General features: G+C 40.8%; 1 protein-coding gene across 1 annotated transcript in view; it reads left to right on the top strand.

Moving 5' to 3' along the window:
• Positions 1-12744, top strand: part of LOC139160009 (zinc finger protein 850-like) — a 32384-nt gene that overhangs the window by 678 nt on the left and 18962 nt on the right. Inside the window, exons 2-3 of the mRNA XM_070737498.1 lie at positions 7607-9795; positions 12446-12458. Of these exons, the coding sequence (XP_070593599.1) occupies positions 8070-9795; positions 12446-12458 (1739 nt within the window). The 5' untranslated portion in view covers positions 7607-8069. The remainder of the gene's footprint in view (positions 1-7606; positions 9796-12445; positions 12459-12744) is intronic.

Below are 12744 nucleotides of genomic sequence, written 5' to 3'. Positions count from 1 at the left end.
AGGATGTTGTTGTTTTGTTCTACTTCAATTTCTAGTTAATAAGCATAGTGTTTCCTGCTGCTGCCCCTGTGTATTCTCCAGGTTCAACTGTGCTTAACCCAGCACTTTAAAAAAAATAGCTATTGAATGTTTTGACTGTTCAGGTGTATTTATTTATAAAATGTATTGGTCACCGAATTCAACGAACATGACATAACGGTGGACTGCTTAGAGACATTAAAAAAATACATACACATGAATGCATATTTAAGGAACAGATATAAGTTGGCGCTGTCATGTGACATCATCAGTGGTGAAATTCAGCTGGATCTATTTGGATCGAATGATCTGGTAGTGATGGTGGCGGAGGCTTTGTCCACCCACCTGAATGTCATCACAGGTAAGTGAATTTCATCTCTGGACATAATTGGGCCACTGACTGACACAGATTCCAGTCCAAATTGCAGTCAGTGAGGACTTCAATTGGGAGACTCCTAAGGGGTTGTGGGATATTCTGCCCCTATATGGAGTTCATGTCTTCCATGGGCACATCTGTTGCTTCAAATCTTGCACAGGTTTTAGGCATCATTTCATCAGTTAAAGCCCCTACATGTGTAAAGTTAGTGTTATGCAGATTGACAGGTGTGGCTCGGTAAAACAAAAGACAGTCTAAGTCTGTATGTGTTGATAAGCTAATGCTTTTATTTTTCTGAAGAAGGATCCTAAGCATCCTAAGAAGGAAGGAACCCTGAGCATAGTGCAACACAGATATTTATACATTTTTTTGCTTTCGCTCATTACATAAGAGGCATTTGGCACATGGTAAGGTATAAAAATATAAAAATTATAAAAATTATACAAATAGTCAAGCATGCCTTCTGTGCTTTTTGTCAATGCCTAACCCACAGACTAGTGGTTTCTTGTAAAAGTTTCCTTGATCTCAGAAGCCTGTTGAGGCCTAAACATCAACCTTGTCATCTCAACATACAAATTCATTAGGTTCCTGATTAACATTAGCACAGGAGGTTTGACTGTAAACAATTTGAGATATTTTTTAGGCTTGAAAGAGAAGAGCCTTCTCTGTGGCGGCCCCGACTCTCTGGAACCAGCTCCCCCCAGAGATTAGAACTGCCCCTACCCTCCTTGCCTTTCGTAAACTCCTCAAAACCCACCTTTGTCGTCAGGCATGGGGGAATTGAGATATCTCCCCTGGGCCTATACAATTTATATATGGTATGTTTGTATGTATGCCTGCTTAATAATGGTTTTTTAAAAATATTTTAAGTTGTAAATTATTAGATTTATTATGAACTGTTTTATTGTGTTGTGAGCCGCCCCGAGTCTATGGAGAGGGGCGGCATACAAATCAAATCAAATCAAATAAATAAATAAATAATAATAATAATAATAATAATAATTTATTACATTTGCATGCCACCCCCTCTCCGTAGACTCATTGCTGATTCTTTATTCTTTGTTGCTGTTAGTTGCGAAGTTGTGTCTGACCCATCGCAACCCCATGGACAACATTCCTCTGGGCATTCCTGTTCTCTTAACATCTCCCAGAATCCATTTAAGCTCATGCCGACTGCTTCAGTGACACCATCCAACCACTTCATTCTCTGTCCTCCCCTTCTTCTTTTGCCCTCAGTCTTTCCCAGCATTAGGCTCTTCTCCTTAGTACTTGAGTTTTATCTTCATGGCACCGGGCCAGGTTATCTCTGGGACTGCCTTCTGCCGCACGAATCCCAGTGACCAATTAGGTCCCACAGAGTGGGCCTTCTCCGGGTCCCGTCAACTAAACAATGTTGTTTGGCGGGACCCAGGGAAAGAGCCTTCTCTGTGGCGGCCCCGACCCTCTGGAACCAACTCCCCCCAGAGATTAGAATAGCCCCCACCCTTCTTAGAAACATAGAAGTCTGACGGCAGAAAAAGACCTCATGGTCCATCTAGTCTGCCCTTATACTATTTTCTGTATTTTATCTTAGGATGGATATATGTTTATCCCAGGCATGTTTAAATTCAGTTACTGTGGATTTATCTACCATGTCTGCTGGAAGTTTGTTCCAAGGATCTACTACTCTTTCAGTAAAATAATATTTTCTCATGTTGCTTTTGATCTTTCCCCCAACTAACTTCTTGTCTTTCGTAAGCTTCTTAAAACCCACCTCTGTCGACAGGCATGGGGGAACTAAGATATTCTTTCCCCCTAGGCTTCTACAATTTATGTATGGTATGTTTGTATGTGTGCTTGGTTTTAAAATAAGAGTTTTTAGCTGTTTTAGTATTGGATTGTCGCATGTTGTTTATTAGCCGCCCCGAGTCTATGGAGAGGAGCGGCATACAAATCCAATAAATAAATGAATGAATGAATGAACGAACGAACGAACGAACGAACAAACAAACAAACAAACAAACAAACAAACAAACAAACAAACAAATCTTCAGCATCTGGTCTACTAAGGAGCAGCCAGGGTTGATCTCTAAGACTGACCGGTTTGATTGCCTTGCAGTCCAAGGGACTGGTAGGTGTCTTCTCCAGCCCCATAATTCAAAGTCCTCAATTCTCTGACTGGTCAGCCTTTCTTATGGTCCAGCTTTCACAGCCATATATTGCAACTGGGAAAACCGTAGGCTTTGCACACTTTTGTTGGCAGGGTGATGTCTCTGCTTTTTAGTATGCTGTCTAGATTTGCCATAGCTTTCCTCCCCAGAAGCAAGTGTCTTTTAATTTCTTGGCTGCAGTCTCCGTCTGCGGTGATCTTGGAGCTCAGGAAAATAAAATCTGTTACCACCTCCATTTCTTATTATTATTATTATTATTATTATTATTATTATTATTATTATTTATTGGATTTGTATGCCGCCCCTCTCCGCAGACTCGGGGCGGCTAACCACAGCAGTAAAACAGTACAACAAAATCCAATACTAAAAAAGCAGTTAAAAATCCATTATATAAAAACCAATCATACATACAAACATACTATACATAAAATTAGAAACATAGAAACATAGAAGACTGACGGCAGAAAAAGACCTCATGGTCCATCTAGTCTGCCCTTTTACTATTTCCAGGATTTTATCTTACAATGGATATATGTTTATCCCAGGCATGTTTAAATTCAGTTACTGTGTATTTCCCAACCACGTCTGCTGGAAGTTTGTTCCAAGGATCTACTACTCTTTTAGTAAAATAATATTTTCTCATGTTGCCTTTGATCTTTCCCCCAACTAACTTCAGATTGTGTCCCCTTGTTCTTGTGTTCACTTTCCTGTTAAAAACACTTCCCTCCTGAACCCTATTTAACCCTTTAACATATTTAAATGTTTTGATCATGTCCCCCCTTTTCCTTCTGTCTTCCAGACTATACAGATTGAGTTCATGAAGTCTTTCCTGATACGTTTTATGCTTAAGACCTTCCACCATTCTTGTAGCCCGTCTTTGGACCCGTTCAATTTTGTCAATATCTTTTTGTAGGTGAGGTCTCCAGAACTGAACACAGTATTCCAGATGTGGTCTCACCAGCGCTCTATATAAGGGGATCACAATCTCCCTCTTCCTGCTTGTTATACCTCTAGCTATGCAGCCAAGCATCCTACTTGCCTTTCCTACCGCCCGACCACACTGCTCACCCATTTTGAGACTGTCATTGTGGAGGCCTAGGGGGAAAGTGTATCTTAGTTCCCCCGTGCCTAGCGGCAGAGGTGGGTTTTAAGCAGCTTACGAAAGGCAAGGAGGGTGGGGACAATTCTAATCTCTGGGGGGAGTTGGTTGCAGAGGGTCGGGGCCGCCACAGAGAAGGCTCTTCCTCTGGGTACCGCCAAGCGACATTGTTTGGTTGACGGGACCCAGAGAAGACCCACTCTTCCCTATCTATTTACCAGGAATTGCGAGGGCCAGATGCCATGATCTTTGTTTTCTTAATGTTGAGTTTCAAGCCAACTTTTGCACTCACCTTCACCCATATCAAGAGGCTCTTTCCACAACTTAACGCTGGAGACAAGCTGTTAGAAAAATTCCCCAGACCAAGAGAATAAAAGCAAAAGTCTTTATTAACAACATAATATAGAAAATATAGAAAGATATAGAAAACATAGAACACATTTGACCGGCATGATCATACAGGGACCTGGAGAGCTTTCCTGACGCCTTGTCTACACCCTTTCCTTTTGTCCATAGTCTGTCCATATTTGGAGGGGGTTTTTTATTTTATTTTATTTATTTATTGGATTTGTATGCCGCCCCTCTCCATAGACTCGGGGCGGCTAACAACAATAATAAAAACAGCGTGTAAATCCAATACTACAACAACTAAAAAAAACCTTATTTTAAAACCTACAAGCAAACATACCATGCATAAATTGTAAAGGCCTAGGGGGAAGGGCATATCTCAGTTCCCCCATGCCTGATGGCAGAGGTGGGTTTTAAGGAGCTTACTAAAGGCGAGGAGGGTGGGGGCAATTCTAATCTCCGGGGGGGGGGTTGGTTCCAGAGGGCCGGGGCCACCACAGAGAAGGCTCTTCCCCTGGGCCCCGCCAAACGACATTGTTTAGTTGACGGGACCCGGAGAAGGCCCACTCTGTGCGATCTAACTGGTCGCTGGGATTCGTGGAGCAGAATTTGGTTATTCCACCATATTTCATCATAGTTCTTAGCAACTGACTAACTCACTGTATCATGCTATCCTTGATTGTTGCTTGGCTTGGAGTATGGGGTCACTTTGTCCTTAATGCATCATGGACATCGTTCCTACGAATTTCATATCCAAACATAGACATGTTTTCCTCCTGTTATGCACTCCCTTCCTGGCAAGGCCTGCTGTTCCTCAAACCAAGGTTTGGAAGTTCAGTACGTTAGAAGTGTGATTTTATGAACGTTTTTTACACCAGTAAACTTCCACAACTATAGATGTAGTTATACTTGTTGATGATTAATTAATCAAGGGCGTTTTATTAGCAATATTTGGTTGCTACTTCTTCTCTTTACCCTATGGGAGCAGTGAGAAATATCCTAATGGAGAGAACAAGGAACCAGCAGAACAGCTCGCCTTCAGAAGTTATAGTGGCCTATTACTGGGGGGGTTTCAAAAGAGTTAAAAGAGCCACTTTTCTGAAATGGTAGAGGGCAGTGGTGGCAAATCTTTTTTGGTTAGTGTGCCAAAAGGATGTGTGTGTGCGTGCTAGTGCGCAAGAGTGCCCTCTCCCTGTGCATGCGCACTTCCTCCCTGCTGCTCCCCATGCATGCACACAGACCTCACAATGCACTCCTGAAGTCTGGGAATGGCAAAAAAAATGCCCAATGGGCAAACCAGAAATTTAGAAATGAACTTCCACAATACATCCGGGTCCGCCTTTTGCCGCACGAATCCCAGCGACCGGTTAGGTCCCACAGAGTCGGCTTTCTCCGGGTCCCGTCGACTAAACAATGTCGTATGGCGGGACCCAGGGGAAGAGTCTTCTCTGTGGCGGCCCCGACCCTCTGGAACCAGCTCCCCCCAGAGATCATAAATTGCCCCCACCCTCCTTGCCTTTTGTAAGCCCCTTAAAAATCACCTCTGTCGTCAGGCTTGGGGGAACTGAACTACCCTTTCCCCCCTAGGCCTATACAATTTATGCATGGTATGTTTGTGTGTATGTTTGGTTTTAAATAAGGGTTTTTAATTATTTTAAACATTACATTTGTTATATGCTGTTTAATACTGTGGTTAGCCGCCCCGAGTCTACGGAGAGGGGCGGCATACAAATCTAATTAATTAATTAATTAATTAATTAAATAAACTTCCGGTTGCCCTGTTGGGCTGTTTTTTCACCATCCCCCGGCTTCAAGAGGCTTCCCTGAAGCTGCAGTTAAACTTCATTTGGAATACTGTGTTCAGTTCTGGAGACCTCATCTACAAAAAGATATTGATAAAATTAAACGGGTCCAAAGATGGGCTACAAAAATGGTGGAAGGTCTTAAGCATAAAACGTATCAGGAAAGACTTAATGAACTCAATCTGTATTAGTCTGGAGGACAGAAGGGAAAGGGGGGACATGATCGAAACATTTAAATATGTTAAAGGGTTAAACAAGGTTCAGGAGGGCAGTGTTTTCAATAGGAAAGTGAACACAAGAACAAGGGGGCACAATCTGAGGTTAGTTGGGGGAAAGATTAGAAGTAATATGAGAAAATATTATTTTACTGAAAGAGTAGTAGATCCTTGGAACAAACTTCCAGCAGACGTGGTCAGACATAGGTTTGCCATCCCAGGCATAGAGTCTCCTGCTCTTTGCCCGTGATGGCAAAGAAGAATTAAAGCCATAGAAATCAAAGTGGGTGTAGATGGCATTGCTAAGATTTTGTGACTGACCCAGTCAACAAGTGAATTTCATCATTGAAAGGATATTCAAACTTTGATCTAGGTCAGGAGTCACCAACTTTTCAGATCTTCAGGGACCACTAAATTCATAATTTTAAATCCTGTGGACCACTAATATGATTTTTTTTAAAAAAAAACAATAAATAGTATTCAGTGCAATATAAAAAACTGCATTTTTTCCCCCTTCAGATCAGCAAAATTTTCTCATGGACCACCAGTTGTCCATAGATCACCAGTTGGTGACTGCTGATCTAGGTAATCTGGGATATTCCTGGAGGCGTCTGTAATATGGTAAATGATTTAGCTTTACTAGATAAATGGTCAAAGCAATGGAAACTGCAGTTTAATGTTTCCAAATGTAAAATAATGCACTGGGGGAAAAGGAATCCTCAATCTGAATATTGTATTGGCAGTTCTGTGTTAGCAAATACTTCAGAAGAGAAGGATTTAGGGGTAGTGATTTCTGACAGTCTCAAAATGGGTGAACAGTGCAGTCAGGCGGTAGGGAAAGCAAGTAGGATGCTTGGCTGAATAGCTAGAGGTATAACAAGCAGGAAGAGGGAGATTATGATCCCGCTATATAGAATGCTGGTGAGACCACATTTGGAATACTGTGTTCAGTTCTGGAGACCTCACCTACAAAAAGATATTGACAAAGTTGAACGGGTCCAAAGACGGGCTACAAGAATGGTGGAAGGTCTTAAGCATAAAACATATCAGGAAAGACTTAATGAACTCAATCTGTATAGTCTGGAGGACAGAAGGAAAAGGGGGGACATGATCGAAACATTTAAATATATTAAAGGGTTAAATAAGGTTCAGGAGGGAAGTGTTTTTAATAGGAAAGTGAACACAAGAACAAGGGGACACAATCTGAAGTTAGTTGGGGGAAAGATCAAAAGCAACATGAGAAAATATTATTTTACTGAAAGAGTAGTAGATCCTTGGAACAAACTTCCAGCAGACGTGGTAGATAAATCCACAGTAACTGAATTTAAACATGCCTGGGATAAACATAGATCCATCCTAAGATAAAATACAGGAAATAGTATAAGGACAGACTAGATGGACCATGAGGTCTTTTTCTGCCGTCAGACTTTTATGTTTCTATGTTTCTAGTCTTCCATGTGTCAAATGAATCATGAGTAATGTAAGAGCTTTTTGGAGCTTTTTCATTGTAACGTAAACTTTTTTCTTTTTAAAAAAAAAAAATCTTCTGCAACCACTTTATGCACAATTAAAGATACCCTTTTGTTTGAATCTTACAGACAAAGAGGATGGCAGTAAGAGCACTTTGGACAACTGCGAATAACAAGCACCATTGAATAACAAAGCAAGTCAGTCCAGAAATCAAACATTTCCCATTTCCCTCGAAAACCAACACATTTCTTCACTTTCCTCAACAGGTGAGAGAGAAATGAAAATCAAAAAGAGATTTCTAGCTGGGGAAAGGAGAGGGTGAAATTCAAGAATATGTTACATGAAAAATGTTGTAAGCTTTGGGAGGAAGACAACGTCTTGACTCAAAGCTTCAGTAAAGAAGGGACCATCCATATTTTAGACCTACTCAAGAATGTTAGTTGTAGAAGAGCTCTATAGACCTGCCCGTTATGGGAAAGATATAACTTGCAAATCGTAGCTGATTATACCTGAGAGGATCCAAACTGGAGAAAAGTCGTACAAATACTGTGAATGTGGAAAAACATTTTGTTAGAACAACTCTGTTAGTCAATGGAAGGATCCATGCACGAAATAAGCTCTACAAGTTCTCCCACTGTGGTAAATGCTTTAGCGAACATGGCAATATGGACTCACATCAAGGAGAAACCCTTTGAATGTCCTGTCAGTGGGAAAGGTTTCAGTAACAGTTATAACCTGGTGACACACCAGAGGACTCATACAGAAGAGAAACTCTTTGAATGTCCTGATTGTGGTAAACATTTCAGTCACAATTCTAGCCTGGTGATACACCAGAGGACACACACAGGAGAGAAACCCTTTCAATGTCCTGATTGCGGGAAAGTTTTCAGTCACAAATCAAACCTCATGCGTCACCAGGGGACTCACGTAGAAGATAAATCCTTTGAGTGTTCTGACTGTGGGAAAACTTTGAGTAACAATTTCAGCCTGGTTCAACACCAGAGGAGTCACACAAGAGAGAAACCCTTTGAATGTTCCTATTGTCGTAAAGGTTTCAGTTACAATTCTAGCCTGGTGAAACACCAGAGAACTCACACAGGAGAGAAACCCTTTGAATGTCCTGACTGTGGGAAGAGTTTCAGTCAGAATTTCAGCCTGGTTCAACACCAGAGGATTCACACAGGAGAGAAACCCTTTAAATGTCCTGACTGCGGGAAACGTTTTAGTCAGAATTCCAACCTCATTGGCCACCAGAGGATTCACACAGGAGAGAAACCCTATGAATGTCCTGACTGTGGAAAAAGGTTTAGTCAGAATTCCAGCCTCATTGGCCACCGGTGGACTCACACAGGAGAGAAACCCTTTGAATGTCCTGTTTGTGATAAATGTTTCATTCAGAATTCCAGGCTGGTTCAACACCAGAGAACTCACACAGGAGTTAAACCCTTTGAATGTCCTGACTGTGAGAAAAGTTTCAGTCAGAATGCCAGCCTGGTCCAACACAAGAGGATTCACACAGGAGTTAAACCCTTTGAATGTCCTGACTGTGGGAAATGTTTTAGTCAGAATTCCAGCCTGGTGAAACACCAGAGGATTCATACAGGAGAGAAGCCCTTTGAATGTCCTGACTGTGGAAAAAGTTTCAGTCAGAATTCTACCCTGATTCAACACCAGAGGACACACACAGGAGAGAAACCCTTTGAATGTCCTGATTGTGGGAAATGTTTCAGTCATAATTCCAGCCTGTTTCAACACCAGAGGACACACACAGGAGAGAAAACCTTGGAATGTCCTGAGTGTGGAAAATTTTTCAGTCAGAATTCTAGTCTGGTGAAACACCAGAGGATTCACACAGGAGAGAAACCCTTCGAATGTCCTATCTGTGGGAAATGTTTCAGTCAGAATTCTACCCTGATTCAGCACCAAAGGACTCACACAGGAGAGAAACCCTTTGAATGTCTTGATTGTGGGAAATGCTTCAGTCACCATTCCAGCCTGTTTCAACACCAGAGGACTCACACAGGAGAGAAACCCTTTGAATGTCTTGATTGTGGGAAAAGTTTCAGTAAGAATTCCTGCCTGGTGAAACACCAGAGGACTCACACAGGAGAGAAACCCTTTGACTGTCCTGATTGTGGAAAAAGTTTCAGTCAGAATTCCAGCTTGGTGGCACATCAGAGGACTCACACAGGAGAGAAACCCTTTGAGTGTCCCCATTGTGCAAAACATTTTAGTCATAGGTCCAACTTGATTCAACACCAGAGGACTCACACAGGGGATAAACCCTTTAAATGTCCTGATTGTGGAAAAGGTTTCAGTCAGCATTCCAGCCTGGTGACACACCAGAGGACTTACACAGGAGAGAAAGCATGCAAGTATCCAGACTCTGTGAAAAATCTGGACAGTGTTTCAAACATTCTACCCTTATCGCACACAGGAAAACCCACATGATGCCCAAATTGATAGGTGTAGAGAAGGCTTTAATTTCATTTATAGTGTCCCATTGTAAGTCCAGCTGAGAAATTGACTAACTAATTTGATTACATTAAACAGAAATTGCCTAATTATTTTAAAGGCAAATATGTAATCAGATGGAGAAGAGGAAAGAAAAGAAATGGAACGTATTACTTTAATAATGACTATCTTGCCTTCAGCATAAGAAACAGCTGGATATTTATTTTTGTAAAAATTGAGCAATTACGTTAAAAAAAATTCAAAAGGGTTTTTGCATTTTTGTGATGGTATATGATAGAAATGCTACATGCCATGAGTCCCAGACTTTTTCTCCCTGGGTGTCTCAGAATTCTCCAGCCAGCATCTCTTGGGGTTTGGAGTACTGAGACTATAGTTAAGGGATTGTGGCTCCTCATATAAAGAGAAAGCGAGAGGAGAAGGGACGCAGAAGGATTCAATGCTCTTTTCTCCCTAACGGTTCCAGAAATTCAGAGCACCAAGCATGTCTCTTCAGATTGTGTCAAGAATGAGGCACGCAAGTGGAAGAAACCAAATAAAAAGCAAATATATTGGGGGAGTTTAGGGCAATGACAAAAACAGTGCAAAATTTCAGATGTAAAGACTGTTCTGCCCTGCAAGTGACCGTCACAGTTTAAAATGCACAAGAAGCAATTTGATTGAAATATGTTAGTTGCTATTCCTTCTCACCCCAGATTTTATTCCATTTATTCCATTGGTGGTACAGTGGGGGAGGGGGTGTCAGACATTAAAAATCAGACAATGTGATTTTTCTGGATGTGTTTTCTCATGTTGTCTCTCATAGTTGAGGTCTACCTATGATGTCAATTACAGGTCTCTGCAGAACAGTGCTCTCCAGTTGGCATTTTTATTTTATTTATTTATTTATTTATTGGATTCGTATGCCGCCCCCCTCCGTAGACTCGGCATAGTATGATACCATGGTCGATGGTATCAAAAGCTGCTGAGAAGCTGCTGAGAAGTCAAGTAGCACCAGGATAGAGGAAAATCCCCTATCCCGGGCCCACCAGAGATAATCCATCAGTGTGATCAAAACAGTTTCAGTGCTGTAACCGGGCCTGAATAAGGGTCTAGATAATCAGCTTCACCAAGGACCATTGGAGCTGGAGCACCACCATCTTCTCAACAATCTTTCCTAAAAAGGGGAGGTTTCTTCTGTTGTTTCACCTCTTTTTATTATTATTATTATTATTATAGTATGATAAGTAAGTATAAGTAAGAGCCAGGGTGGTGCAGCAGGTAGAGTACTGTACTGCAGGCCACTGAAGCTGACTGTAGATCTAAAGGTCAGCAGTTCAAATCTCATCACCGGCTCAAGGTTGACTCAGCCTTCCATCCTTCTGAGGTGGGTAAAATGAGGACCCAGATTGTGGGGGCAATAGCCTAGCTCTGTTAAAAAGTGCTATTGCTAACATGTTGTAAGCCGCCCTGAGTCTAAGGAGAAGGGCGGCATAAAAATTGAATAAATAAATAAATGATACAGATAATTAAGATAATAATCTCTTTTGGTAATTTTATTAACATTACTAGCCTAACAGATTCTGAGATAAGATATATAATAACAGCAGGTTAACCTCTTAACCTGCTGGAGCAGTGGAGGGAGCCATAAGAGGGGAAGCAAAGTGGGGGTATTGGCTCAAGAAATGGTTAGACAGGGAAGAATTTTGAGATCTAGTCAAAGATCGATAGAAGACATCATAACAAAAAGGTCTAATTCATTTAAAGATTTACAGATCATGTTGCAACAAATGCAGTGACAAGGAATCATGAAGACATTTTAAAAAGGGAGATAGTAGAAGTGACACAGGAGAACTTAAAGAAAAATTATAGTTGATGGATGGAAAATTTGAAATCTTCCAACAACAAATTATGAGAAATGAACAAAAACTTAAAGAGATGGAAGAGGAAATGGGGAAGAAGAAAAAAGGATGGAAGAAATCAATGAGAAGCTAATTCAAGCAAATAAAGAACTGGAGAGACCATTTTCTTTCTCGAGTCTGAGAAGGCGGCACATTATCTGCACTTCCAAAACTTAAAAGAAGAAAAAGAGGAAGACCTGCCAGAAATGATGACAGAAATTTTAGCAAAGGATTTGGGAATTGGAAAAGAAGAGATGATTGAAATGGACAAAATCTATCAAACGAATACCAGTTACACTAAATGATATATCTTAGCAAAAGAAATTCATGTTATATTTGTAAAAAAATCAATTAGAGACAAAATTCTCCATATAACCAGAGATCACTCCATAGAACACGGAAGAAGACAATTAGTGGTGTTGAAACAGGTACAGAGGAGACATAATATCAATTTTAACTGCTTGATGCCAGAGAGATAATGATTTAGTGGCAGGAAAAAAAGATTTAGAATAGATATGATAGAAAAAGCAGAGGAATTTTATAATAGGAATTACAATAGCAAGGAAGAATTAGAAGAGGGAAGAAGGATAATTAAGTCCAACAGCCATAGAAGAGACAGATCTACAGAGTAAGGAGAGAGAGGAAGGGAAAGGAGGAAAAATGGGAAATAATAAAAGAAGACCTAATGAACCAAAAGAAATCAGAAACATGGGCGACAAAACCCAGATATAAGTAGAGAAAGAAGGGAAGAGACTAAGATTCTATCCTTGAACATTAACAGTTTGAATTCCTCTCCAAAAAGGAAAGTTAAATAAAATGAATTTAGACATAATAGCGGTACAAGAAGTTCATATAAAGAATCAAAATGAGCAATGGGTCCTAGAAAAGATGTTTGCATTGCTTTTGCAATATTA

Source organism: Erythrolamprus reginae, chromosome 2 (assembly GCF_031021105.1).
Source record: "Erythrolamprus reginae isolate rEryReg1 chromosome 2, rEryReg1.hap1, whole genome shotgun sequence".
NCBI classification, from domain to species: Eukaryota; Metazoa; Chordata; class Lepidosauria; order Squamata; family Dipsadidae; genus Erythrolamprus; species Erythrolamprus reginae.
This window is presented reverse-complemented; position numbering and strand designations above follow the sequence as displayed.